Consider the following 27,318-nt stretch of genomic DNA (forward strand, 5'->3'; position numbering starts at 1 on the left):
GATATAGAAACATTTGTTGTAAAAATCTCTGATTTATCTATTAGCAGTTCAACTCTTGCTGACATTATGCATGCACTAACTCCCGCCATTTTTATTGTTAAAACAGTTTTCAAAAATAAAACTTTTTGACAAATGCCACTGTGATACAGAATAACCAGTAGTATAGTAGAATAAAATAGTGCATGATATACGTATCTCAGTTCATAAAGCTTCTAGTCTATTTAATTTTTTTCTTTCATTGTTTGTCATACTAACTCACCAGGTGTGTTGGGTGGGAAAACAGGAAGTGATGATGGCCCATTAACCCCAGGAAGTAGCACTGGTGGAAGGCCAGATAACCCTGGGTAGCCTGAGGGTAGGCTGAGGCCATGAAGTGCATTATTGTTGTCCACTGTAGTCTGTTGCTGCTGGCCAGATAGACTGACTCCCTCGCCAGCTTTCTTCATGCGGTCCAGCTCTTGCTGGGCCATCAGCTGACGAACAGTGGTTGGTGCTAGGTAGTCCTTTTCTCTATCCACCTGGTTTCCCAGGGTTTCTTGCACTTTGGTGATGTGCTGTTTGGAGAAGATGTGATCTCGCACGGACATCCGGGCAGTGTACTTTACACCACACAAAGTACACTCAGGCCTGGGTCCCTCTGGTGAGCCTTGACTTATCATGAATGGCTTTCCACTATTAATCTTGAACTTCTTTTCTTTAGCACGGGCATTCTGGAACCACACCTGGACAACACGCTTGGGGAGTCCAATCTCGTTGCCCAGCATTTCACACTCTTGCATTGTAGGAGTGCGGTAGTCACTAAAGCAGGCTTTGAGTACTTTAAGTTGCAGGTTACTCATCTGGGTCCTGAAACGTTTGTGGCCTGGCCTATCCCCACTGTTGTTTCCTTTTAAAGACTTATTGAAAGGGTTACCTGTCCCAAATGGACTAGGAGAACTGGGATCAGCTAGGCTTGATGATTCACTCCTGTCATTGTTTTCATCTATTTCATCATCTCTGGAGCTAAAATAAGAGTCACAGTCTTTTCCAGAGAAGCTGAGAGCAGGGCTCACCATGCTAAACTGGAACCTTTCATTGCCGCCATCAGAATTTGGCATTAGGCCAATCTTGATATCAGTCAGCTTGTCCCCTCCATTGGCAGTAAGGCTCTCGATCTCATTATTATTACCCTCATCTCCAGTTGTGGCATCGCTAATGGCTGTATTAATTGATGATGTCTCATCAAAGTCCATCTTACTGAGGTCATAAGATGAAGCTTCTGCTGAATTAATATTAGGCCCTTCAGTTTCATCACAGTTTTCAGCTTTTAAGGATGAAGGGCTTAAGAAGTTTTTTACTTGTGTCTCAGTTGGTTTGACTGGAGTTGAGGATGCAGCAGGCAGCTCATACTCATTTGGTTCAGTCTTGGTAGGCAGTTGTGGGTAGTCAAAGTAATGACACTTATTTGGACTTTCTCCTCTTTCATTGTCTTGATTCATCATTGGACTTGGTGGCAAACTAAAGCCTGCCTGCTTAGCCTCGTGCCAGTGTCTAGATCGTATGTGGCTATCTAGAGCAGATTTAGCCTTGAAGAGTGCTCTGCAAAAGGGACATTTCTTGTGGGACTGAGAGGGTCCTATGGCCCTAAACTGTCCTTTTCTCTCTCTTGCACGAGTGTTTTGGAACCAAACTTGCACAACTCTCTTTTTCAAGCCAACCTCACGTGCAATATGGTCCAGCATCTTCCTTGTTGGGTTAGAGTCAAGTAGGTATTTGTCATAGAGAATCTCCAGTTGTTCTGGTGTGATGGTGGTTCTTAAACGTTTATCTCTATGTTGCTCTTCACTACTGTTTCCACCATCTTTATCATTAGCACTTTCATCCTTTTCATCTAGTTTCCTCTTCATTGCCCCAGAGCCCGCCATAGAGGCCAAACCAGAGCTACCCTGAGAGGGGATTTGGGAAAGGCCTCCAGATAACAGCTGACTAGCCATTAACGGGTTGTTTGGGTCAAATATCATGTAGGGCATGTCAATGGGTCTTTCAAGAAACTGGGAGTGAAGGAATTGGTTTTGGGCAGCCAAAAAATGCATGTGCTGGTGCTCCTGCCATAGTTCCGCAGTGGGGAATGCAATCTTACACTGGTCACACTGGTACTGAAGCATCTGATGGGGAAGGCTGTTTGTTAGGGAGGAAAGGGCCAGAGAGAGGGGACTTGAGGGCACCGCAGCTGCTTGTGGCTGGGAATGGGGTCTTGACATTTGTGGCTGAGGAGCTTTCTGAGGAGGCGGCTGAGGTGTGCAGGCCTTAGATGGTCTGGGTTCTGGCAGTGACTTAATCACTGGTGAGGGGGCAGTCTCATATTGTTTAAGTTCAGTATCAGGAGCAACATCTGACTTGGGGGAGCTTTTACCCATACTAGCACAAGGAGAAGCCATTACAGGGGAGCTCGAGCCAGAACTGGTTGCAGTTGCTGTTTGGGACTGTTTGTGCAGCTCTAAAGGTATTGGGATCATCTTATTTAGACCTTGATCAAGGGAATCTATGTATTCCTCACAAGCATTGTCCTCATTAACTTCTTCATCTTCATCCTTGTAACAGAGCTTTTTCTGGTGAGTAATAAGGTCAAAGATACGTGGAAACACAGTGTTGCACTTTTTACACTGGTACTGCATGTTGCTGGTTCTGATGTATCGCTCGTTGGTCAACTCTTTTTTCTCATTGTCTTTGGAATCTGCCTGGTTCTCATAGCTCTTGCGAGCTTTCTGACGTGCATTCTGGAACCAAACCACAATGACTCGGGTTGGTAGGTTAAGCACAGTGGAGAGCTGCTCAATCTCATCATCCTTTGGATAGGCATTAGTGTCAAAGAAATCTTGAAGTACCCTCAACTGGTAATCAGTGAATCTGGTCCTGGAGGACCTCTTGTTCATGGCTGAGTCACTTCTGCAGTATTCCTGTGCACTGAGCTGGGTCTCCATTCGGATATCTTCCAATGTAGTTATGGGTGGAATATTAAAATTGTAAGGAGAGTCTTTACTCCTCTGCCTCTCTTTGAAGAGGGTGTTACGGAACCAGTGCTTTATGACTTTTTGAGGCAAGCCAGACTTCTCTGACATCTCCTGGATTTGCTCTTCATTGGGGGAATTGTTTATGTCGAAGTTTGCACGGAGGATCTTAAGCTGGTCATCAGTGATACGAGTGCGAGGTCGTTTAAACTGAGACTGGCGGAGGAAATTTGGATCAAGACCCAATTGTTGCTGGCAGAGCTGTGTAAGGTCTGTGGGAAGAGAGTCCATGGTGGGCAGCTGGAGGGCCAGTTGTGGGGGCAGGCCTGGGTGCTGGACCGACTGCATCATTAGAGGTGGGAAAAGGGGCAAATCCAAGGGAACTGGGAGCTGCACTTGAGGAGGAGCAGGAGGGGCAGTAGGTGGTGGAGGAGGGGGTGCCGGCTGGGGAGGTGGAACCTGATGAGATGGTTGGTGTGGGGTCTGATGGGTAACAGGAACTGGTGAAGGTACTGCAGTTTGGGACTTAATCATTGATGCAGAAGGAGGCTGAGGAGCTGACACTGGGGCTGGAACAGGAGGCGGTGGAGGAGGTGGAGGTGGAGGTGGTGGCGGTGGTGGAGTCTCAGGTGAAGCAGGGTTTATTGGATAGAGTTTGTCATAGGCCTCTCTGTATTGCTGGGCAAATTTTTCAAGCTCAACATATGGAAAAAATTGACTATGCACATGTTCTTGGTGGCTTTTGAGAATAAGCATATTGGAAAAGAGCTTTCCGCACATTCCACATTCAAGCTTATCAGTGTTCATTTCTAATTGTTCCACTCCATCTTTGTTTTTCTTTTGGTTTTTTTGTCTGTTTTCATTGTACTGTATAACCAATTCAAATCCAAAGTTCTCTAACAGCGCTTTGGCTGCGTTGCCTCTTGCTCCTGACACAATACGTGGAGGGGGAATTAATGGCTCTGGGAACTTTGACTTTTTAGGATCTTTATTGTCCTTTCCTCCATCGCCTAGTGGGTCACCCCCATTTTCCATTTTTGCTCTGTTTTCCTGTTTTTCTAAGTGGTCCTCTGCCTCTCTTGACATCTGAATTTCTGAAACTGACACAGTGCTGGATTCAATTTTGGGCTTGTGGTTCTGCAGTTGCTGATTTTTTTGTTGCTGAATTTGTGATTGTGTCTGAGAGGCTTGCTGCTGCTGTTGCTGCTGGGCCTGTTGCTGGGCCTGAGCCTGCTGCAGCTGGTGCTGCTGTTGCATCTGTTGCTTCAGGTCCTCCAGGAATGAGCCAGTAAGACCAGGCATTCCAAAAGCTGCTGCTGAATGCAGTGCAAGTTCTGGGCTAAGGTTAAACTCAGCTCCTGGGATATAAAATGGGAAGAGGAACTGTGGCTGTTGGAATTGAAGCAGTGCTTCTGGGGTCATTGGAAAATGGGGGAAGAAAGCTGGGTTAAGGAACTGAGGCTGAAAGAAGGCAGCCTGTTGTTGAAGTTCATGTTGAAGCTGCAACTGTAGTTGGGCAGAGGACTGCACTGACTGGTGGCTGTTGGCCTGTACTGAAACATGGTCAGATGTTGCTGTTTGTTTTGTGCTGCTGCTGCTGCTGCTGCTGCTGTTGTTAGACTCTTTGGGTTCCACAATGTTTTCTTTGTTAGCAGAGGGTGTTCCACTTCTAGCATTATCTGAGTTGCTGTTGCTCCCGTGTGTGCCTGGAGCTGGACTTTTTGTGGGTGCTGGACCACTAGTGCCAGTGATACTGCTGCTGATTTCAGTTTTGGCTGTTCTGGCTTTGGTCTGGTGGAGTACTGACCTCATATGAATTTCAAGTGTGGAGCTTTGGCTGTAGGCAACATTGCAAATATTGCATTTGAATGGTTTATTATCAATGCTGTTGCTTGTCTCTTGTGGAATTGGGCTAGATGCCTCTTGAAGAACCTTCTTCAGCTTATGCAGGTGGGAAACTGAATTATAGTGGACAAGTAAGATGTTCTTCTGCGTGAAGGACTCCTTACATACTGTGCACTTGTAAGGCCGTGAAGGGTCTAAAAATTTCTCCATCGTAAAGTTGGGCCCTTTTCTAAATGGTAGGGTTCGTTTTGGTTCTGCTCCCATGTCATCTAGTAGAGAGCTACTGTCACTTCCTGTAGGACTAGGCTTCTCTTCCTGGTCCATTTCATCATCTTTGTCCAAGTCATGTTCAAAGGCCTGAGCTTCCTCCAAGGCCCTGGCTTCACTCTCAGTGATATCTCCATTCAGTGGGAGATTTCCTATTAGTTGCTGCACCTCAGCTTCACTAAGTTCAGGGTGTCCATTTTCCAAATGCTTTCTGAGGGACAGGAATGTCCTGAAGCTGCGCTGGCAAAGGCTGCACATAGTGGCTGCTCTAATGGCATGGTACTGGGAATGTATCTGAAGCTTGTGCATTGTCTTGAAGGCCAGGCTACAGTGGTTGCAACGATACTTGTAGACATGACGATCGGATACTGAAAGCTGCTGTTGTTGCTGTTGGAGCCTTTGGAGCTCACTGAGATGGTCTTGTAGGGTATCAGGTGACTTGCTATCACGACCTAACCCACTGGCTCTCTTCCAGTCTGGGGCCTCTGAGGCCTCCTTTGGGGGCTTGAGTTCCTCACTCTGCAGGTCCAATTCATTCTTTTCTGGACTGGTCAGATCTTCCTTTGAGATGTTTCCTAAAAGTAGTAGATAAAATTACAATACACTATAGAACTGACTTGTAATTTTTAATAATTCAATAAATCTAAGAATTATATACGTGTATACGTTTATGTGTTTCAGTTTAACATTATTATCACTTGAAAAACAAACAACAAAAGACAGTTATTTACGTATCATATTCTGCTCACCTTGAGACTTTCCTGACTCATCACTAAGAGAGGTAGAGGAATCCACTAAAGACAGACATTTGTCTTGTCCAGTTTGGGGATGCATTACGTTATTTGGTGTTGCTGTGTCAGGTCCAACAACCTATGAAAACCCAATAAATACAGTTATTATTAAATCAAAATAAAATAATCATATTAAATGCTGGAGTACAGCTCTAGTATTTTTATATGTTGAGGAACTGTTACAATATGCATCTTGCCTTCAATAGATCAGAACAGATAGAACAATCAAGATTATAACTATTTCTAAAAGGTCTACAATAAATGCAAACGAAATGATTTTTAGGAGTCTAGGAGTCTTGCAGTAAACCCCGTGCTCTAAAACTATACAGGGGACCAGAGACAAAATGGTTTCTATTTGTCATATATTCACTTCTCAAATTTCAAATTTGCCATCATTCTGTAATTACAATAAACTTTATTTAGAAACACTGCTATCTCTCTTTTGGAATGTGCTTTACCTTTAACCACATTTTTCCTGACACACACACACACACACTTAATTATTCATAATCATTATTTCTACATACAGTCAGAATCAGCTTTTCCACGCAGTCAGGAGCCACACTGTGAAGGTGGGTGAGATGCAGCTGCAGGTGAATCTTGTTGCTAAGGACATCTTGGCACAGTGGGCAGCGAATCACTGGCTGCATGGAATGCTGGGACATCACATGGAGCTGCATACGGTTGGCATCTTTACTGCTGTAGTTGCAATATGGACACTGCTGAACCTAAAATAAAAAGACAGTAAAATAACTGTGGTTAGGAATAGAGAAATTATGAAATGAAAACCATGATGTAAGGCATGCTGTGCAATGTAAACAATTATTCATGAACAGGAATGGTGGTCCAGGTGGTGTTTGGCTTACTAAAAAAATGGCCAGATACAGGGTCAAGGCATGCATCATGTCTCGTGTACTGTTAGGAATAATGCTTTGGATAAAAGCGTCTGCTAAATGACTAAATGTAAAAAAATAAATCATATCTGCAAAATAAAAGAGATTTTTTTTAGGGCTTTTAGATTCTTCTTTTTTGCCCACTCACCTCATTTAACCACACTCACCTCTCCCCACCAACCCCCCATGCCCACCTAAACACAGATCAACCATATTTCATGTAATTCACTTAAGTCTCTCAGCTCATGCAATTTTATTAGCTGAAAACACGATTGACCAGAATTTCTAATCAAGAGATTACAGATGACAAAGGTGTGTATCCAAGCTATGCCTTGCCCTCATTACAGGGAGTACTCTGAACATAGATGCCTCCCCACCACCTGTCTTAATAGAATCCATTTCTGAAATGACTAAGTCCTCCCTCCTTGCAGAACCCAGAATCAGACAAGCTAATACTTCATAATCTAATTTAAAAACACATATAATTTAAAGAGATGCAAAATGGGGGAAAGAAGCAGGGAGGGAGACCTACGACTAGTGCACATCTTCCATGCAAGAACAAAAGGACTGGCCTACTTTGTTTGATGCTAAAAAGCACTGTCAGGAAGTGAATGGTGGACTGTATTTAACCCTTTGATAGAAAGCTGGCGCCAGTAATTGCTAAATGCTTAGCTTAGCATTTCTGTTCCTTACAGTTCATAAATATCCTCCCATTAGCTCATCCCACAGTGACATGGAAGGCAAAATTTCAATAGTGCTTATAAAGGAAAACCTGCCTCAATAGGTATTAGCCTTGTATGCATCCAATAACAAATACCAAACAAAACCTGTATCTGGAATATGAATTGCAAATGTCCACTTAAAATAGGTGCACCAAAAGTTCCACAAACTCCACAAACATTTTCACTGGTGTAGTAAAACATTTAGAGATCCTGACCTTGCTTGGAAGGACACTAAATATTTTGTTAGTGTAGCACAATGGGCAACTTCCTTTTGATATTCAAGAAATCTTTACCTGCTCATTGGCAGAGGTCTTCCCCTCAGCAGACTTTGGCCTTTTCGGTGGACTTTCAATTTGTCGATCTGGCAGGAGGGAATGTTTCACCATTGCATTGGGTCCAGTAGGCTCTTTGGATATGGTATTCACTCCTGGTACGCGGTGGAGGCAGAGAAACAAAGGGAGACAGACAAGGAAACAATTTAAATCAATTCAATTGATCAGTTATTTCTATTTACAACATGTTTAAGTGCATTTGTGTTATATAAACTGAGTATATTTATACTATATCTCATAGTAGAATAAAATGCTCCACATTTACAATTGAAAAATTCAATAAAGCTGCAAAATGAATTTGTTTTTTAAATGAAGCTTTTGATTTTGAGCTGATGGGGTCCCCATGTCACATTGATATATAGTATCTCATAGATCACACATACATACTGTATGAGAAATGGGACTATTAATCTAGAATGTATAAAGTGTATAAAATGTTCACAATCCAGTGAATAAATTGAAATATGACATTTTGTCACAGTGTTAAATGACAGTAGTCAAGTAACTATTGATACACATATAATAGTGTACAGAATTAATATTCAAAAGGACATAAGTGATGCTAATGTAAAACATTACTTGACACCAAGATGTCATAAGCATGTATACAAGCATGAACTGTGTTATTCACATTCATATACACGTATTTCTGCCCTGAGGACATGTGAAATGGAAAAAAACTCAGCCAGGCTCATTATCACAGCACGACATACATTAAATGTTATGGTAATATTATACACTTCATTAGTTCATATACATTTCCCCTGCTGCCTCTACAACTTCTCTGTCTGTACAAGATGCTAAATTTTAAGGGCTTCGTCACGGCTGGTGGTACAGTAGCAGCACCACTTGTGTGTGCCTATCTGTATGTGTGTGTAAGTGTGTGTGACGTTAACAGCAGGGCTCAATGTGGAGAGATCAGCCTCTGGTTGTATTTAGTAAATGCTGCAGCTGCTGATAAATTTTTCATTAGTCTCATCCTAAGATACAGGCTGGACAGGCCCTACTATACTCTGCCACTGCATTGTAGCCACTCGGCACAACACAAAGACACAGCAAAAGCGACTCTCCCTCCCTCAAACCCTCCCTCTTCCCCTAAGCCATCGCCTCCCCTCTCTTGCCCCCCCTTCGTCTGGTCACTCAAGGCAATATGTGAGCCTCACTCTTGCGAATCAACGCTTCACGCTAGATGCACAAATGAAAAAAAGGGAAATCAAAGCATTGATACATGGAGAGGGGGTTGAAAAAAAATTTGTATTTCATATTATTTTGTGCCGCATGTTTGTATTGGGTGCATATCAATTTCTCCGGCCCGTTCATGCATTTTAATTCTGTTGCATTAAGTAGGCGTTCCACTTATTTTATTTGTAATCCCCTATATCTGGAGCCTGAAATATTGGCCTGTCAAGAAAAGTGACAAGAGAGAGGGAGGGAGGGAAGAAGGGAAGAAAGAGAGAGGGGAGAAAAAAAAACACAAGGGCACAATGTGAATTTCCAAGAACATCCGAGAATTGCTCTGCAGCTTAGAATAGAGAGGTAATCTCGTCTTCCACTGCCTGTGATGGCCCCTGCAGGGCTTGTGCATGTGTCTGTGTGCATGCTGTATATGTGTGTGTTTATGTGCTTCATGACAGGCCTCTGACACTCCATTGGTTAGATCAGTCCAGGCTGGAAGCACCCGTCATATCACCTGACCTTTCCAAAGACTGTGCCCCGCCTCCCATATTTATTATGACCATTTCTAATTTCAACTTTCAATTTTTGCCTCCGTCCTCCAGTCAATTTGCAACTAAATTACATCCCTGCGAAAAGAGATGAGGCGATTGTCGGACAAGAGGCTGCAAACGCATTTACTATGTGGCGGGGGAAAAAGGCCACACATCACCATTGATTACTGTCATATTGAATGTAAATGTATGTTTGTGTAGTGACTGTGTGTGTGTGTATGTGCAACAATGATGGTCTGTCCTTCTGGTTTAGATTTGTCTTTGACCTAGTGCTTTCATCAACACTTATAATGGCACTCACATGAAGAAAAACAATTGGTTAACCTTGAATGCTGAGGAAGCAGTTCTCTCTATGGCCACTTAGGAGGTTTAAATGGCAAGTTCTGCGAGCGAATAATAAAGTTGTTTTGAGGCACAGAATTGCATTTGAAATTGTTGGAGTGTCCTCCAAGGATATAATCACCTGTAACATAAATAAATTCAAAGGCTAGCACAATCCCAACACTACCAATACATTTGTGAGAGAAAACCAGCCTGTCATTTTTAACCAGCTTCATATTCCTGTCCTTACAGCACATGGATAGCTAAAATAATTACAGAGAAATGATAGGTGAGAGCAGAATTAAGAGCAAGACAGGAGCAGTAGACTATCCTCTCATTTTCCTTTGTCTCTGAGTCTGCACCCTACACTTAATGACTGTGTTCTTTTTCCTCCTCCCTGTCCCTTCCCCTCCCTCCCCACCTTCCCTCCATCCCATCATCCTTATGTGGGCTCCACTAGCTGCAGCCCAGTGAAGCGGAGGGGCAGAATAAACCTGACACCACCAACCCCCCTACCTCCACCAATGACAAATGTCTGCATGCAGCAGGACCTTGCTTGATTAGATAAATCAAAAGGTGATTTACGACACTCAACCCCTTTTGCATTGCACGGGGAGAGAACGACACACTTACCACCCATCTTTATTTGCAACTGTCAATGGTGTTTAGGGAGCCGCATATACACACACTTAAATACACGCAAATGGGGGCTCAAATGGAGAGAAGTACAGAGCAATGGGTGGGGGGTGGGGGGGTGGGGGGGTAGAGTAATGTAGAGAAACAGGCAAGAACGAGAAAAAATGATAGAGAAACACAGAAGCCCACAGCTCTAAACACCTCGGGATATTTCTGTTCCAAATTGTTCTTCAAAATTCAGGGGCAGCAACAACCCCATCACAGCAAACGCTTTTCCTGTGGATCTGCTCTAGACTCTGCCCTTTTGTGTCAGACATGGTGAGGAATTTTGTGAAAACTGAATGAAGCTAATGAGATTTTCACACAAACAATTACATCATTGAATTCTTATATCTCTCCAACTGCTGTATGACTTTATATGAGATCAACTATATCGTCAGAATCAACTCTTGGAGCGGGCTTTCAAAACAATCACACCGTACCTATTGCAAACTGTTTTTTTTTTTTTTCTTGCTTGAGCTGCAAAACAATTAGATTCAATTCCTGACATTTCATTTCGTGAAAAAAAAAAAAAAAAGGCTCACCAAGATGGAGCAGAGAGTGGGGGGAAAAGGCTGTCAATTAAGAAGGAGCAGGCTGGGTGGCGGCAGCTTGGATTTAGTATTCAATTTAGCTGTCCTGAACCCTGGCAGACTGGCTAAGGTTACGAAGCAGTAAATCTAGGAGGGAGAGCTGGCCAAAACGGGCCAGGGAGGGCCGGCCAGCATGATTTACTGGCCTACTGCTCTGAGGTTACGCATTAGGCTGACCCCCGGTCACCTGATAACATTACAGCAACACACTCTGAACCCCAAACTCCCACTGAAGCACTCAACAGACCCAGATCTAGCCGGAGGGAGGTAGAGAAAGAGAGGGAATGGGATGGAGTGAGACGGAGGGGGAGAGAAAAGCTGTTAAAACAACAGCTGCCTAGTAGTTTGTGTTTTTCAGTGATTAGTCTTCTTTTCTCTTCCATCTCCAGCTCGTGCTCTAACGAGAAATAAATAAGAGCATGTCCTTGTCACATTTGACAAATTGTCTGATACATTCAACAAGCTGTCATTACACTGAAAACCCATATGCATGCACAAAGCGATTGTTGCGTACTGGTAATTAAACATGCTAATGTATGTAATATATTTGAATTTCCTCTTAAAGAGACAGAAATTGAGGAGAGCTCTCATCTCAAGTTGATCCCATTTGCAACATGCATGCAAATAAAAAAAGGGCAATATGGTGATGATTGTGAGCAAGTTCATTTAACATCTGATCTTGTTTACATAGATTTTTCTTTTGCTCATCCGTGCAATTCAAAATTGCACATAAAAAAGGGTAATGAGGACATTTATAATTTCTGTATTAACTTGAAGCAGGAAGAGATCAGTCGTTTCTTTAGGCCTTCTGACAGGCTGATTTCCATGTCAGGGCCTTTGTTTAGTTGGTTATTTATAAGAAGTGGGCCCCTGAGCCACTGTGGCGACATGTGCCATCTACACGCACAGCACAAAGCTATCTGGAAGTAATCCACATCAGGGACATTTGCATGGAGAATGTAACATGGATTATAATTAATCTAAAGTGACATGGGATTAAAAAAGACAATGTAAATTAAGCAAAGGGAAAAAGCGCTTTCTCTCTTTCCTTGCCCCTCCCCCCTCTATCTTGTTCTCTCTCTGTGTCTCTCTTCTCCTCTCTGTCTATCTGCCCCTCTTTGTTTAAAGGATCTTGGTCTAGGAGATGAAGTGCACAAACACACTGCTCACTTGGTCACACTGTAATCCCATCCTTGGAGATCTCCACGCACACACACACAGACGCACACACACACACTAACACACGCACACAGATCTGAACATTTCAAGCTTTCCAGAGATTTGGGGCTGAGGAAGGAGATGCTAAATCTTACTACTTTAAGCGGGAAAAAGAGAAAAACAAGGCCTTGTCTCTGATGACAACCCTAGCATAACAACATGCTGACACGCCAGGCTCCCTTTTGCAGTTTTTTGGCATTTGAGTTTCTCAAACCTCCTTTAATCCAAATGCAAAACAAAACACCCAAAACCCACCAGCATGATTATATCAGGCTTCCTAGCCCAACTAGCAGCTGACCCCAAGGCAATTCCTAGAACAAATTATTCACAAAAAGGCATACATTTATGCTTTATTAAATACATTTCAGACGGCTGATAAAATACACCTGGGAATAGGTACATATGTAAGCACGCTTTAAAGTAGGAGGGACCCGAACACTCTGTCAATTTGCTTTTTTTTGCATGTGTGTGGTAGTGTTAAATGACACTGGCAGTAATATGCGGTGGTAAATGCATGGATGGTGGTTCCCCGCCAGTCCGTCAGACAGGCCTGTCAGAGAGACAGAGCTGAAAGATAGATGACTAGCAAAACTAATAGGCCCCAGCCTCACTCAGCTCTCCTTCTGCCTCATTGAGCTTAACATTATGGAGCTAGGTATGGCATGCTAGGAAGAGGAGGTGGGGAGGGAGCTTGAGATGGATAGAGGGTGGGAGTTGGAAGGTGTGTGCGTATGAGTTTGTGCGGGGGGAGGAGGGGGGGGGGGGTGAGTGAGGAGTGAGTGAGTGAGAGAGAGAGAGAGAGAGAGAGAGAAAGAGAAAGAGGGAGAGAGAGACCCCATGTAATATTCATCCCCAGCCATGGATTTCCATCTCATACATAAAAAGACCATATGAATTCTTATTTGGGTAAATCAAATCTAACAAAGCCAGGGCTATCCTGACCACAGCCTTGCAGCAAAGGCATTATGTGCTCCCTACTTTGCCCAAAATAACAAAAACACCGAGCCGTCTTGTATAGATTGTTGCTCCTCCCCTCTTACAATATTGCTATTCTTACAAATGAATAAACAGTCTCTTCTGCCCTCTTTTCTATCTTGTGCTTTTCTATCCGAGGCAATGCCTTGTGATAGGGTCACAGATTGGACAACAATTAAGGGATGGAATGAGCCAGGAAAAAAAAAAAAAAACAGGAGAGAAAGAAAAATGAAGGGAGTGTGCAGGGGAAAAAAAACTAATTTAAGGGTTGCAGAGATGCGGTGCAATATTAGAAAAACATATACACAGCCCCCCATCTAATCCTGCGCTTATGAAAAATTAATATGTCATCGGAGAGGGCACAAGAACGAGAAAAGATTAATGCAAGGCGCTTATAAATTACAAGCACGCAAACTGATTTGATTAAAAAATAATCTGGGGCCTGGACATTGCCTGGTAATATCCACAACACTCAACTTATCCCTCTCTCTTTCTCTCTCCTTCTTTCCCACTCCCTCTCTCTCTCTCCCTGTCTCTCTCTTTTTCTTTTTCTCTTTCTGTCAGATGGAAACGATTAAAGCGGGTCACATGGAGGCTAGTCAGCAGCATTCACATGTTAAACACACGCCGTACCTTATCTGAGGGAGAGAGAGACCGAGATGAACGATAACTTGGGAAGAAAAGGGGGAAGCTTGCGGTTCATATGTGTTCTGTATGTGTGTGTACAGTACGCGTGCCTGTGCGTGGACTTACCGTCAGCTTTCCTGCTGTCAGTCAAGTCTCGGTCAGCGAGGTTGAGTCCGGGCCTGGAGGACGAGCCAGGAGGTCTCTCACCATCCTCAGCAGTGTCTTCTGAAAGTGCACAGAGAAAACAACTACGTAACCCATGGTGCTCTCCAGCAAAACAGGGCACTGAAAAAGAAAGCTCCCGTGGTGCATGGCATGAGAAATAGAACAGACTTTGTGTTGTATTTTGTGGTATCTGCTCATTTGAAACTATTCCTGCTTGCACATGTTCTATGTACACTTCTAGAGGATGAAACATAAGACATCCATGCAGTGGAAGCAGGGAGGTTGTGTGACAAACAAAATATGTGCTACTGAGAAACTATTTCAGTCAGTTTGTTTGTTTGCCTCTGTTCAGAAGGAACACTTCATAAAAATGTATTTAAAGACAAAGCATAATACGGTTTACTTTAAATACATCTTTACAAATACAGTAGTTCCAATTCTTCATTTTAACTATTATTTCAGGTTACACAAATGATCATATTACAGCAAGGAGGGAATAGAAAATATTGGTTTTAACATATAAACACACAAAGCAGAGAAAATAGATATTGGAAAGAAAACAGAAATCACATGTAGAGTGTGTGTAGATGTGCTCCACTCTACTGTTTACACATAATATGCATATGTATTTCTATATACCTTTGTAAAAAATGTACACAGCGTGTGAAATGACAGTGCACACATGCATACACACACACACACACATGCAGCTCTGTACTATTAGCAGATTAGCCTGCCCATCTCTGAGAGTTCAGCCCCTTGTTTGATAATTCTGTGTATCTGCAGTGTTCTGCCAGTGGATTAAAGTGTGTGTATGTGTGTGTATGTGTGCCTCCTGCATGTGTATGTGTTTATATGTGTCGCCAGCACAAGCTAACACTAATCCTAGCCGAGCCCCAGCGCTCCCTTTCATCCAGCCATCATTTGTCTCCGGCTGGGCTGATGTCACTTTGTAATGAATTTTGAGCAGTCTGAGAGAGGCCAGATAACCAGGCATGTACATGCACACGCACACGCACGCACGCACACACACACACACACACAGTACCTTCCTCCATCTCAGGGCTAGCACACACCAATGCAAAATGAAACAGAAACACTTGCACACACATTTGTCAAATCATACACACATGATATCTCACACACACACACACGGAGCAGAAGCGTTAAAAATTTCATGTCTTCTAAACAAGGGGAAGGAGGGTGGGGTAGAGGGGGGGGGGTCTCTTTCAACACAAACCCCTCACTCAGCCGGAGAATGAAACTAGTCCTAGCGTGTGTGTGTGAGCAAAAGAGCTGCGCTCATCAATCCTGCACTGCCTTAATAACCATATTTTACAACACACACTCGTGCAGTCGCACAGAGTCATATTCATAGAAATCAGGCAAAGGGTGCATTGAGGTCAGCTTGAATTTGCATACAATCACTTCGGCCATTGTATGATGAGCACAAGGGGTCTGCAAAATCCCCCTTGGAAACATGATATGATTAACCCTTTCACATGCAGCGGGGTGCACACTCACAACCAAACACACACACACACACACACAAAGGCACAGACACAGACACATAGACTAAGTGTTGGCGCCATTGCTTTAAGCAGCAACACATTACGCGGACATTATATACAGCATGAAATTTTCATGACAGACTCTGCTGCGTGTGTATGTTCGTATTCATGAACGCTCTTTTATTTTTGCATTTGCACGTGTGTCTGAGTGTTCTATGCATTTTGTACATGCAAATACACAGTCTATATCAAGGTGTATGCCTGTGTCCTTGTACGCGTGTCTGTTTGTCTGGAAAGAGAGAGAGACTGGGACTGCACTATGCTCCTGATGTTTTATTAATATGTCAGTGACAACAGAGATGAAATATCTCCTGTCAGCCACGAGAGTCTGGGCTCCAGAAATTGCAATTTTCACTGCTTGTGCTGCAGCGTCCATCTTTATATTTTAATTTACCCCACCTTCATAAAGAGGGAAAGAGGACATGTAGTGTGCGTGTAGATGTGTGTGTGTGTGTGTGTGTGTGTGTGTGTGTGTGTGTGTGTGTGTGTGTGTGTGTGTGTGTATAGGCGAACATGTTGTGCGTGCAGTAGGTTTGGAAGTCCTTCATCACTGGCTTTATGTACTGCAATACTTGACTTTTGTTTGATACGGAAGGAAAAGCAAATGTCAAAAATCGAACGGCGCATTTTACACAAGGTCGAGCAAAGAACAGCCGAACAGAAATACAGAGAAAGAAGAAGAAAATCACAAAGACACACGTACTGCAAGATGACAACAATGTCTTAAATAAAAGGAGTAAAAAAAAACTGGAAAATCACAAATCTAAAAAACACTTTTTCATCTTGAGAGGAAAATCCTTTAGTGCACATATAAACAGAGATATGTAAAAAATTATATTTGTATAAAACATAATGTTTTTGATCAAACAACAGGCTGTAATACTTTATTATTAGTAGTATTGTAAAAATAAGCAGTAGACTATTATGTCACAAATTAGTTGTATTTTATTTTATACGTGTTAACAAAAGCCTGAGTGAACTACTCGTCATCGCCATATCTCACATGACGACATACTGTTCTACTGAATAATCAAACTTAAGTAGGACAGTAAGGGAAGGGGCGTAAGGTCTGTTAAAGTGGTCATAGTTGCAGTCAGTACTTGATCATAACATGACCAAACACAAGAGAAATGAGAGACAATGAACAGACAGAAGGAAGGAGAGGGAGGAACGAGGGTGAAGACTCGGCAAAGAAAGAGAAAAGGGGAGAGGGAAGGAGGGGTGATCATCTGGGCCTCATCAGTGCTTTTTTTTCTCACTCCTTTTCCCTTGTAGTCGGTTAGATCTGTGGCGAGTGTGTGTGTGTGTGTGTGTGTGCGCGCGTGCGTGCGTGCGTGCATACGGGGAATGTGTTTCCACACTGAGGACATTCCCAGACGAGCTCTCTCAATACATCAGCACAGCGTCTGCCCTCTGACTGACCCTGACAGTTACACACCACATGAGTGTGTACGTGAGAGCGCGTACAACCAGGCGTGCGCACACGTGTTCGTGTGTGTTCGTGAGGATGTGAGCCATTGATCAAGCGAGTGAGACAGTGACTGCATGTGTTTGCATGTGAGTTGTCATGTGCAAGTGTGCGTGTGTGAGAGGTAGAGAGACAGAGAAAGAGAGAGAGAGAGAGAGAGAGAGAGAGAGAGAGAGAGAGAGATTTCTGCAGCAGGCACTTTTAACCATCAACTTAATCGCTACCAGAAGACGCAAAGAACTTTTCCAGTCACCTTCTACTGCCTCAGTGCGCACGCACACACACACACACACACACACACACACACACAGCGAGTGGGTCAGGGCGTGGAGGGTGTGTGATTTTGGCAGCCCGGTGGGACTCTCTTTGATGTGGGTCATTCGGAACATTAAAGCCGGCCGGTGAGCTTGAGCTAACCACAGACCCTGGGTCCGATTACCCTGCAACCAACACCAGCCTATATTTAACCATTAGAGATGAAGAATAATTAAGTGACTCTTGATCAGAAGTATAGGCAAATCAGTCTGGTTTTGTATTCAACTATTAATTGGAAGCTAGTGTAACCAATTAGGTCTGTTGATGAATAACTCTCTTGTTTTTCCAATAAATAACTCCTGCAATCCCCCAAACACCAAGTATGTAGGTTACACGATCTTAGAAGAAAACAAGATGTTCCGAATTACTTCTGTTCAAGATTTTTAGTACAAAACGATTTTGCAGCCACTCGTGTCGCTTCATCATGTTAGAAAACAAAAGAGCAAGCAGCGAGATGTAGGAGGACGGGGTGAGAGATATATAGAAAGAGATGTTTGCAAAGGAAAAATTGAGAAATAGACATATGGGAGATGGAGGCAATGGAGGATGTATTGAAAGTGTCAGCGCGGTGTGTTTGTGTGTGAGTGTGTGCCCTCTAGCTGTATAATGACCTGCTCTGAGACCACTCGCTCCCCCTTCCATCTCCCCCTAAGGGCCCATAACCGCCATGCCAGGTCATTATGCGCCCGGTGGAGGACTCAGCCGTACAGCACACAACTGTAGAGCAATGCCACGCCAAGAAACTGGACACGGAGGCTCCAAAATGGCTGAATTCATTAGCTGGGCTGAGCTGCCTCTAATTTACTTCCTAAGGGCTAGGATGGTGCTCATTAAAGGAGTAAAAAATATAGTTTTTTTTTTTTTTACATTATTGTTTGTCTTAAATCATAGACACTATAAAAGCAGAACATCAAATGAAACAGTAATTGCTGCCAAAGAAAACAGCATAAGAAATGAAAAAATACTTTAACAAAGACAGAGAAACTACTACTGTGTAGCTGTTGTGACTCTGTATGTTACGATATTATCAGTAGTGTTGTGCCGTATGTCTGAACATTATAACAATGACTAGATAGAGTCTATGTCCGGTGTATCTGTGGTAGTAAAGCAGCAATAATGTTTTTCGTAACACCCATGACTGCCATGTCTCCCCCACTTAGACGTGATGTTGACGCTGATTTCTTCTTACAACTCTGGTCATGTCCCCTGTGAGACCATGTGTGTGCATGTGTGTGTGTGTGTGTGTGCGCAATAGGGGCCCTGTGATGTCACATTCCTGTGTCGCGTGCGTGGCTCTAGTTTGGTCTCTATGTTTTAAAGGGGAAAGCTTTGAAACATTACACCATCCCTCACAGTCGCAGCCATGCACACACACACACACACACACACACAGTCAAGGGCCAGTGGTAATACTGCCAGAGTAATAACCTTACAGACTTAGTGATCTCCCTCCCTCCTGTTCTCTCACCCTCAAATCTTTATTTACCCTAGTCTAACCTCTTTATGCCCCCCCCCCCCCCCCTTCCCTGATTCTCTCGGTTCCTTTCCCCCCGAATTTCAGCGCGTTTAACAAGCATTTAGATCTTAACCAGATGTTGTTAATGTAGCATGTCTAAAATACTAAACATCAACCCAGTGGAGAGGGGCTACAGCTCCTGCACAGGGCCTGGGAATAACTGATACACACACACACACACACACCCACACTTGCACCCGATCACACACACCTACACATGAAACCATGTGCGCCGAACACACTCCCACACAGCACTCAGTGTATTTAATGCACAGAGGCCCGCAGCCCACATGCCAACATGTAAACACACACACACACACACACACACACACACACACACGAGCGCACACACCAGTACAAGCAAACACCATATCCATCCACACTCCAATCCACCAACACCCATCCATTTATTGCTTAAAACACACGAGAACATGTCACACCAGCAGAAAATATCTATTGTTTCAGGGCTATTCTGAAAGCCAACAATGGGATTGTCACATCTAATATGCTCCTGGTGTGAATGTCAATAAGTTGAACTGACAGAATAAGCTGAAAAAATGACTTTTGTGTAAAAAACGCTTGCATCAGCAGCTCCAAATTTGCTTTGTTGTTGTCAATTACGACTTCCTGAGACACTTCATTGTATTTTCTTTCGCTCAAATTGCCCGCTCTGCTGTCTTGCAGGCGACTAACAAAACACCTATTACTCTTTTGGATAAAAAAAGAAGAAAAAAGGAGACAATCATATGAATAAACATAGCCAAGATTAAAGGCTTGTGTGTCTTGCCTGCTGCTCAGACAGAAACTGTTGTTTCGTGTTAAAAGGGGTTTCATTTCCAGTGCCGTGAGCATTTGGGGGATGATATTAATGATTCTTTAATAGCAAATACAAAAGGTTTTCGCAGGACAAAAATGTTTCTTCAAAAGGTTCAGAGGTAGAAAACCACCTGGGCTTATACAAAAGGCTAGCACACCTACCCTACACACACACACACACACGCACACACACACACACACACACCTGCATCTTACACAACAGCGATATTGCATTTCGGTTGCTTGAATCACCTTATGCTGCGTAGGTGAATTGAGGAGGCGGCACAGAAAGCTTACTGAGGGATTTAGGAATAATTTGAAAAGAAGATTCCTCTCCTCTGTTTTATCTTCCCTCATCTCTTTCTTTATTTTCTGTTTTTCCTGGTCTTTTATGATTTCTCTGGCCAATATTTATCTAGCTCCTGATTATAAACATCTGGTCGACGGGGCAGTCAAAACACACACACACACACACACACACACACTCTCTCTCTCTCTCTCTCTCTCTTTCTGAGAGTCACACACATTGTGGAAATATCACACACGCTCGCCAACGTGACCCTGTCAGGTCCAGAACGGAGGACAGAGGGAGGCAGAAACTGAGCGAGAGAGAGGGAGAGAATCAGACCAGACACAGACAGAGACAGAGAGCGAGAACTAGGAGCTGAGGGTTAATGGCCTTCCCATTTCTGTGATAAGAATTCATTCTGTTCTATTACTAGCACTTATCTACAGAGGCTGCTGTCTTTCCCCTCTCTCCCCCTCAAACACACACACACACACACACACACACACACAGATGCACGCACAGCGAGGGTCCGAGATCGATAGATGAACCTAATGAAGAAAGCAGCTGTTTCTCGGCATACCTGCTCAACTCTATCAGCCCAACAAGATCTCCCTGCCGCATTCATCTATTATGTCTATCTACCCATCCATCCATTTGTCTATCCACCTATCTATCTGTCCATATCTTTTCACACAGTTATCCATTCATATACCTATCCTATCTTTTTCTCAGAGCCTCCATTTATCCCTCTATCTTTCCATCTATCACTACACTGGTTCAGATTGACCAGACTGGTCCTTGTCATGTATTCAAGGTTTATTTATTTTCCGGGAAGTAATACGAGGCCTGAAAACAGGGAATCTAATAAAATGGCTGCCGTGGTTTAAGAGAATAGCTATGTGTGTGTATATGTGTGGCGTATGTGTGCGAGTGTGTCTACGCTTAAAATAGACCTGTGACGGGCAGTGGCCAAATGGATAATGCTTAAACAGATCTTTATCCTATTGGGCTACTGGCCCGTTCTCAGCTGCATAAAAAAACATCTGCTTTTAGAACCACGAAAAAAACTAAACAAAACAAAAAAACAAAAACGAAGTAATCCTGGATGGAAATCAAAATAGAGATTTGGACAGACAGGAAGGGCAGAAAATGTATTTCAAAACAAAATATTGTAATTTAGCACAGTCTTCTATATGAAGCACGTTGTAACACGTTTAGAAAAGTGCTCTTTAAATAAATAAATTTTATTATTATTATTAATATTATTATTATTACTACTACTATAATATGTAATATAGAGAATATTTTAAAATGTGACCATAATATTTTAACTAATTGCATATAGAATTTTCCATTTTTATTTTTTTTATTTGTCTGGCACAATCAATAGTTTATCAGTAGGCTTGTCTGAATTACATAAAGAAAAATGGCAAAATTATATTTTACATAAAGGTTACCATTTATTCTTGTGAGAGTCAGCGCTTCTCTATTTGTTATAGATAGCAGCACCAGATAGATGCCGTTCACACATGACAATTTCATATAAGGGTAATAAGTCCATATAAGTCCTTCGGCAATAAAAAATGTGCAAAACAAAACTATGCATTGTCATGGTCTTATTATGATGGGAGGGGAGGGGAGGATCGCAGGGCTCTTCAACATCAACAAGAATAAAACCAAGGAAGAACCAGAGAAATATCTTGAAGCCAAATATTCATTAGGTTGCTCAGAATCATCTCCAACACATGGAACCTGTGATACGTGGGCACAAACGTTCACATGCAACACACACAAAAAGTATACACAGACCCGGGGCAACTGCCCCAGAGTTGGTATTTCCAGACAGTTACAAATAAGTGTTGGCTTTCCTCTGACTTTCTCAAAAACATGCAAAAAAATGTCCATTTCATTACTGGCTAAATAATGTCATATGGGCCCCCACTGGTCCTAATGGAAGCAGACAAAGACAGAGCAGCACACATATGCTTTGAATAAATCAGATTACTGAGGGAGAGTGGGGGAGAGAAAGAAAGAATGAGAGGAAGAGGGAAAGAAAGAGAGACACCGCCAGACACTTAGAGGATTGACAATATTCCCTTTTCTTGCTACCTCCACCCCTCCCTTTCCTCTCCTTCTCTTTCCCTTCACTTTCTTAACTCCCCCCAAACCCTCCCCCCACCGGCAGGATCTGTTTTAGATTTGAGCCAGTGCTGGGGCCATATCTCTACCTTATCTCTGTTAGCCGTCAGAAAACAGAAAGCTCCATGTTTCCATGCATTAGACTCCCGGCCCCTGACACGCCACTTGAAAATCTCACAGCCCCTCAAAATGGCTGAGCGGCAAAATAGAAACAGCAAAGACATAATTTCATTAAATAAAATGCAGGTTACTGGGCTGCATCGATATCAGCTTTTGGAGAGTGCTCTGATACAGTGTCATATCGGAGAAAATAGAAATGCATTTTGGCATCGTGACAAGAAATGTCATCCAAAATCCCCAAAATGAGATCAAGTGTCATTAACTGCTGTGGAAAAGCTATCAAAATGTGTGCTGCTTTGTTTTTTTTAAAACACCTGTGGTTTTGGTTCCACTTATGGCAAATCACCTCTCTGGTAACAGTAAAGGAAGTATTGATTCTCCTTCAAATTGTAACAAAAACCAGGAAAGCAAAGACATGGTGGAGAACATGTTAACAGTTTGAGGAAAAAGGAAAAATCCATATTCAAATGACTCCTTCTATTGATTTATAATTAGGTCTTAATTGTGGCTGGGCTTGGACTTTCAAACTACCCGGTGACAATAGCTGGGAAAGAAGATAGGGGAATGTTATTGATACACTTTAACAGTTTGGGTCGCCCAGTCATTGATTTAGCCGTTTCGCGGTGCCTTTGGCAGGTTCAGAGGATAGAAATTCACAACACACACACACACAGACACTATCATACATGCTACCAAGAAAAGCTCCACATACACCAGCATGCACAGACAAATCCACACATCTAAGCCAACTAACACAGCATAATTAACCTTCATCCAGGAAAAGTCAGGGCTGCCTTATCTGTAAACTCCACTGTGCATGTGTGTCTGTGTGCTCATGTGTATCTGTTGTAATTACATCATTAGGTATGGAACAGATTGACTTCAGATGAGGCTGCAGGATGTATTATACTACTAAATAAGAGAGTGAAAACAGTGTGTGTGTGTGTGTGTGTGTGTGTGTGTGTGCGGGAAATATCTGCTTATTTAAGTGGACATGCAGATGTTAATATCCCACCGTGATCCAACTGTGTACATTTGTCATCTCTTCATGTGCTTCAACCTTTGTGGCAGTACGTGAGTTTGTGTTCATCTTCAAATCTGTGTGTGTGTGTGTGTGTGTGTGTCCCCATGGGCCTAATCATGTATCAGATACCTTTTGTTTTGGGAGCTCATTGTTGGATGAAATCTTTATCTGTGCTATTGATCAGGAGGGTGCAGGTCCTAAACTGTCTGTCTAGCTGCCTGCCTGCTCCAGCTCTAACAAGATTGCCAGGGCCGAGTATATCAGTTAACATTTAATCAATGGCAGCTTAAGACACTGGGGCTAAGGGAAAGAAGCCCACCGCTTTAGCCCCCTGCCGCAAACCATTACCTGGGATTGAAGGGGAACTATATGTGTGTGTTTGTGGGTGGGTGAAAGGGGGTTCCAGATGATTACACGGGATTGGGTCTGGCTGATCACATGTCTTCAGGGGACAGAAGTGTGTGTGCATGTGTGAGTCAGTGTTTACAGGCATGAGAGTGCTGGCTTGTCAATACATGTTAATACATCAAAAATGCTAGAGGGGAGGGTACACACTAGGCTGCCACTCTGAAGAAAACGGGAAAAACCGTATAAAGTGACTGATGTATTAGAAAAATCACCATTCAAATCAAGTGAAGGCTTCAAATTGAACATGCCTGAGTGAGGGGAAAAAAAACACTGCAGTGGAAAGATGACATATCACGCAATGCGTGATTTCTCTTTCTGCCGCGCTTGCAAAAAGCTGCCTGATGGTAAAATGCAAAAAAAAAAATAAAAAAAAAAAAAAAAGTTCAGTCAGCAAAAAGAAATATGATCAGCTACACTTTTTTTTTCTTGCTTTTTATTTTACCATCCGCTCATCTTACCCTAAATGAAACCCCATCAGATCTAAGACACAGAGCCTTCGTCTCCCATCTCTCATTTTGAGAGAGTCAAAGACATACTTCTATTTGCCTGTGCACTGTGTGTGAGGCTTAGACACACTGTGTCAGTGTGTATGTGGGGGGGTTTGCTCTGATGGGGAAGCCCCTCTCATGTCCCTGCCTTCCGTCCAAAGCCGGGGAGATTCCCACCACCAAAAATCAATGCGTCTGAGAGCATATGTGCATCTGTGTGTGTGTGTGTGTCAAGGTTTTGTAAGACAAATCTCTCTAGCGTGCGCCGCTTTAGTGCTATTGAACCGGGCTTCGATCACTCGGCCACTGTGAATAATGCAACGGAGGCTACTGCTCACTTACAGCACAGGATGCTTGCATACTGTATGAGTGTGTGACAGGACGGTCCTTTATCCTTCTTTCAAATGCAACAGGGCAGTTCTTCGACATTCCTCCACTTGGCCCTCTTAATCTCATGTCAGATACAGGAACTCCCACACTGATACTGTCTATCTGAGTGTGTGCGCCACATGTGCATGTGCAAGTGTGTACGCTAGAGGCTTCTACAGTAGATGGGAAGAGCTTAACTCAAGCAGACAGCTCAGGCCTGCACTTTGACACACCCTGACTCATTACATACAGGCGGCTCACAGTGGAATGTTGTCATTAAAAAAGACAATTAGATATAAAGTCAAAGGAGCATCACTTACACACACACACAGACATACACACCTGCAACAAACACACTGTAGAGGAAACGTAGGAACACACTGCTGTCTGCTGTGCACCTCCCCAGGTAAGGGAAGTGGAGATATTAATAATCTGGATGTTACTGAGTAGTTAAATGATTCCAAATTATGAACATTTGTGTGGTTTTATGTGTGTGTGTGTGTGTGTTTCTGTTAATTAAGCTGAATGATTTGATATGACACAAACCGTTATGCTTTAATTGTGTCCTATACTTAATGTGGCTGAAGGGGACAACAGTTGATGGGGCTATAGGAAGAGACAGGGTGACACACACACACACACACACACACACACACACACAGAGATACAGCTGCTCATTGGCCCTGCCCAAGAGGAGCGTCTCTTCTTTCGACATAATTATCTTTGTCATCACTTATGAGGCAATTAAACAAACATCAGTTCCTATTTCCTCTCCCTCTGTCTCTCCTCTCTTCTCATTCTGCTTCACTATCCTCTTCTCTTCTGCCATCTGTGCTCCCATCACCTCTCCTATGCTTTTTTTGTATTTAATCTTCTCCCTGCTCCTCTCCTCTCCTCTCCTCCGTCTTCCCCTCTCCTCCTCCCCCCCTGTCCCTCTTCCTTCCCTCCTGTGTGACTCCAGACAAGGTTTCAATTTCAACATGCTGATTGTCTCATTGCAGACTCTATGCATGTCTAACACTTACTGGCACTCTGGGGACCGTCAATACACACCATAGAATTCCTATTACACTCCCACACATTTCTGACGAGTGCGGGATCGTGGTTGTGTGAGTGCGCGTTTGTGCGTGTGTGTTTGTGCGCAAGGGGTGATGAGGGTGTAAAATGCCTATTACGCTGAGAGTCTGGTCTCTCTTACACTGAAGAGAATTCTCTGGCGCCTAAAGAGCAGAAAATTGCAACGCTCCTCTTCCTCACTCCCCATTAACCTGCTTTTGAAACAAAGGCCTGGCCAAGGTATGTGTGTGTGTGTGTGTGTGTGTGTGTGTGTGTGTGTGTGTGTGTGTGTGTGTGTGTGTGTGTGTCCTTACCCATTAGCCCAATTCACCATCATGGGTAAAGCACCTTGAGGGCCCAACCAAGCAGGAACACCAGTGTGTTTTCTGCATATACATTACATTTTATTAGACGTGACTGCTTTTTACTATTTACTGCACTTTTACGTAACGTGTTCTCTGCACTCTTTTGCTCCGTCTGTTTGTTTCACTCTTCACTCACCCAAATTTTGTAAAAATGTATATTTTTGTGCACCTAAATGAACCCGTCACTCATTTTTTCCCCCTTTCCTTCCATCCTTCATAACAAATGGCAAAGGAAGAGTGGGCATATTTGTCTGATTTGCACAAAGACATCTACATCAAAGCACAAATCAAGACCCAGGCTCATTCAGTGGATTTTTATCAGTCTATCCATTTCTTGTTCATTTTCCTGCATCCTTTTTCCTCTCTCTGGCACATTCCTCTTTCTCTCTCTATTTTCAGAGCGTTATTAGTACATGATAAAAGCAAAAGGGATGTCATGACATGGGACCCCCTGTTAGCATTAGGAGGTGGGAGAGAAAACGAACGAGAGAACGAGGGGGGAGGAAAGGGAGAGAAAAGATGAAAGAGATTTGTCTGGAAATGATTGCTCACAAGGCATTGATTCTCTGCTTTAATCTCGCACAGTGTGCTCAAATTTCCTATTAGAGAGATGAAGAAAAGGAGAGAAAGGGAGATGGGTCTTATTCACATAAGCGGGCAGGTGAAATTTGACATGTTTCTCAGTGTTTCTTTGGAGAGGCAAAACATACATTTCCCCTATTTTGAAAAGGGAAGCAGTGTCCAGAATATTTTTTACATGTGCTGTCTTGCTTTTAGGCCATTAGTCTATTGTACGTAAACAATAGGCACAACTATTTCTACTGCATGGCTGGAGGGCCACATAGACATACACTCACTCACAACAAGCCACTGACAGCTACTATAGCTGCAAAGTTTCCTCCAGTTAGCGATGATTAGCCCTGGCTATAGGTAATCAATAGCTGCTATCAATTCCATGCCTCCCACTGATGGATGAGGTAAAGAAAACAGAGAGGACAGTGAGGAAGCAGGGAGGGAAATAGAAGGAAAGAATTTCTATCTAACAAAACTACCTCCTAATGTAATGCTCCTGCTTTTTGCTTTGTGTAAGTGTGTGTGCATAGAGGCTGCCTTAAATGTCCATCTGTGAATTGTATCATCGGGGTTTGAGATTAGTGGCTGCTTGGACCCAGTGAGCATATTGCCTGGTTACCACAGCTCTGGCTCCACACAACCCTCCTCCCATCAGCAGATTGT

At 43.1% G+C, this 27,318-nt stretch overlaps 1 protein-coding gene across 1 annotated transcript in view; it reads right to left on the reverse strand.

The window, feature by feature from the left end:
• Positions 1-27,318, reverse strand: part of zfhx4 (zinc finger homeobox 4) — a 77,972-nt gene that overhangs the window by 4,597 nt on the left and 46,057 nt on the right. Inside the window, exons 7-11 of the mRNA XM_026361770.1 lie at positions 14,100-14,198; positions 7,799-7,932; positions 6,418-6,618; positions 5,849-5,969; positions 260-5,674 (exon numbers count right to left, since the gene is read on the reverse strand). Of these exons, the coding sequence (XP_026217555.1) occupies positions 260-5,674; positions 5,849-5,969; positions 6,418-6,618; positions 7,799-7,932; positions 14,100-14,198 (5,970 nt within the window). The remainder of the gene's footprint in view (positions 1-259; positions 5,675-5,848; positions 5,970-6,417; positions 6,619-7,798; positions 7,933-14,099; positions 14,199-27,318) is intronic.

This window comes from Anabas testudineus, chromosome 2 (assembly GCF_900324465.2).
Source record: "Anabas testudineus chromosome 2, fAnaTes1.2, whole genome shotgun sequence".
Taxonomy (NCBI): domain Eukaryota; kingdom Metazoa; phylum Chordata; class Actinopteri; order Anabantiformes; family Anabantidae; genus Anabas; species Anabas testudineus.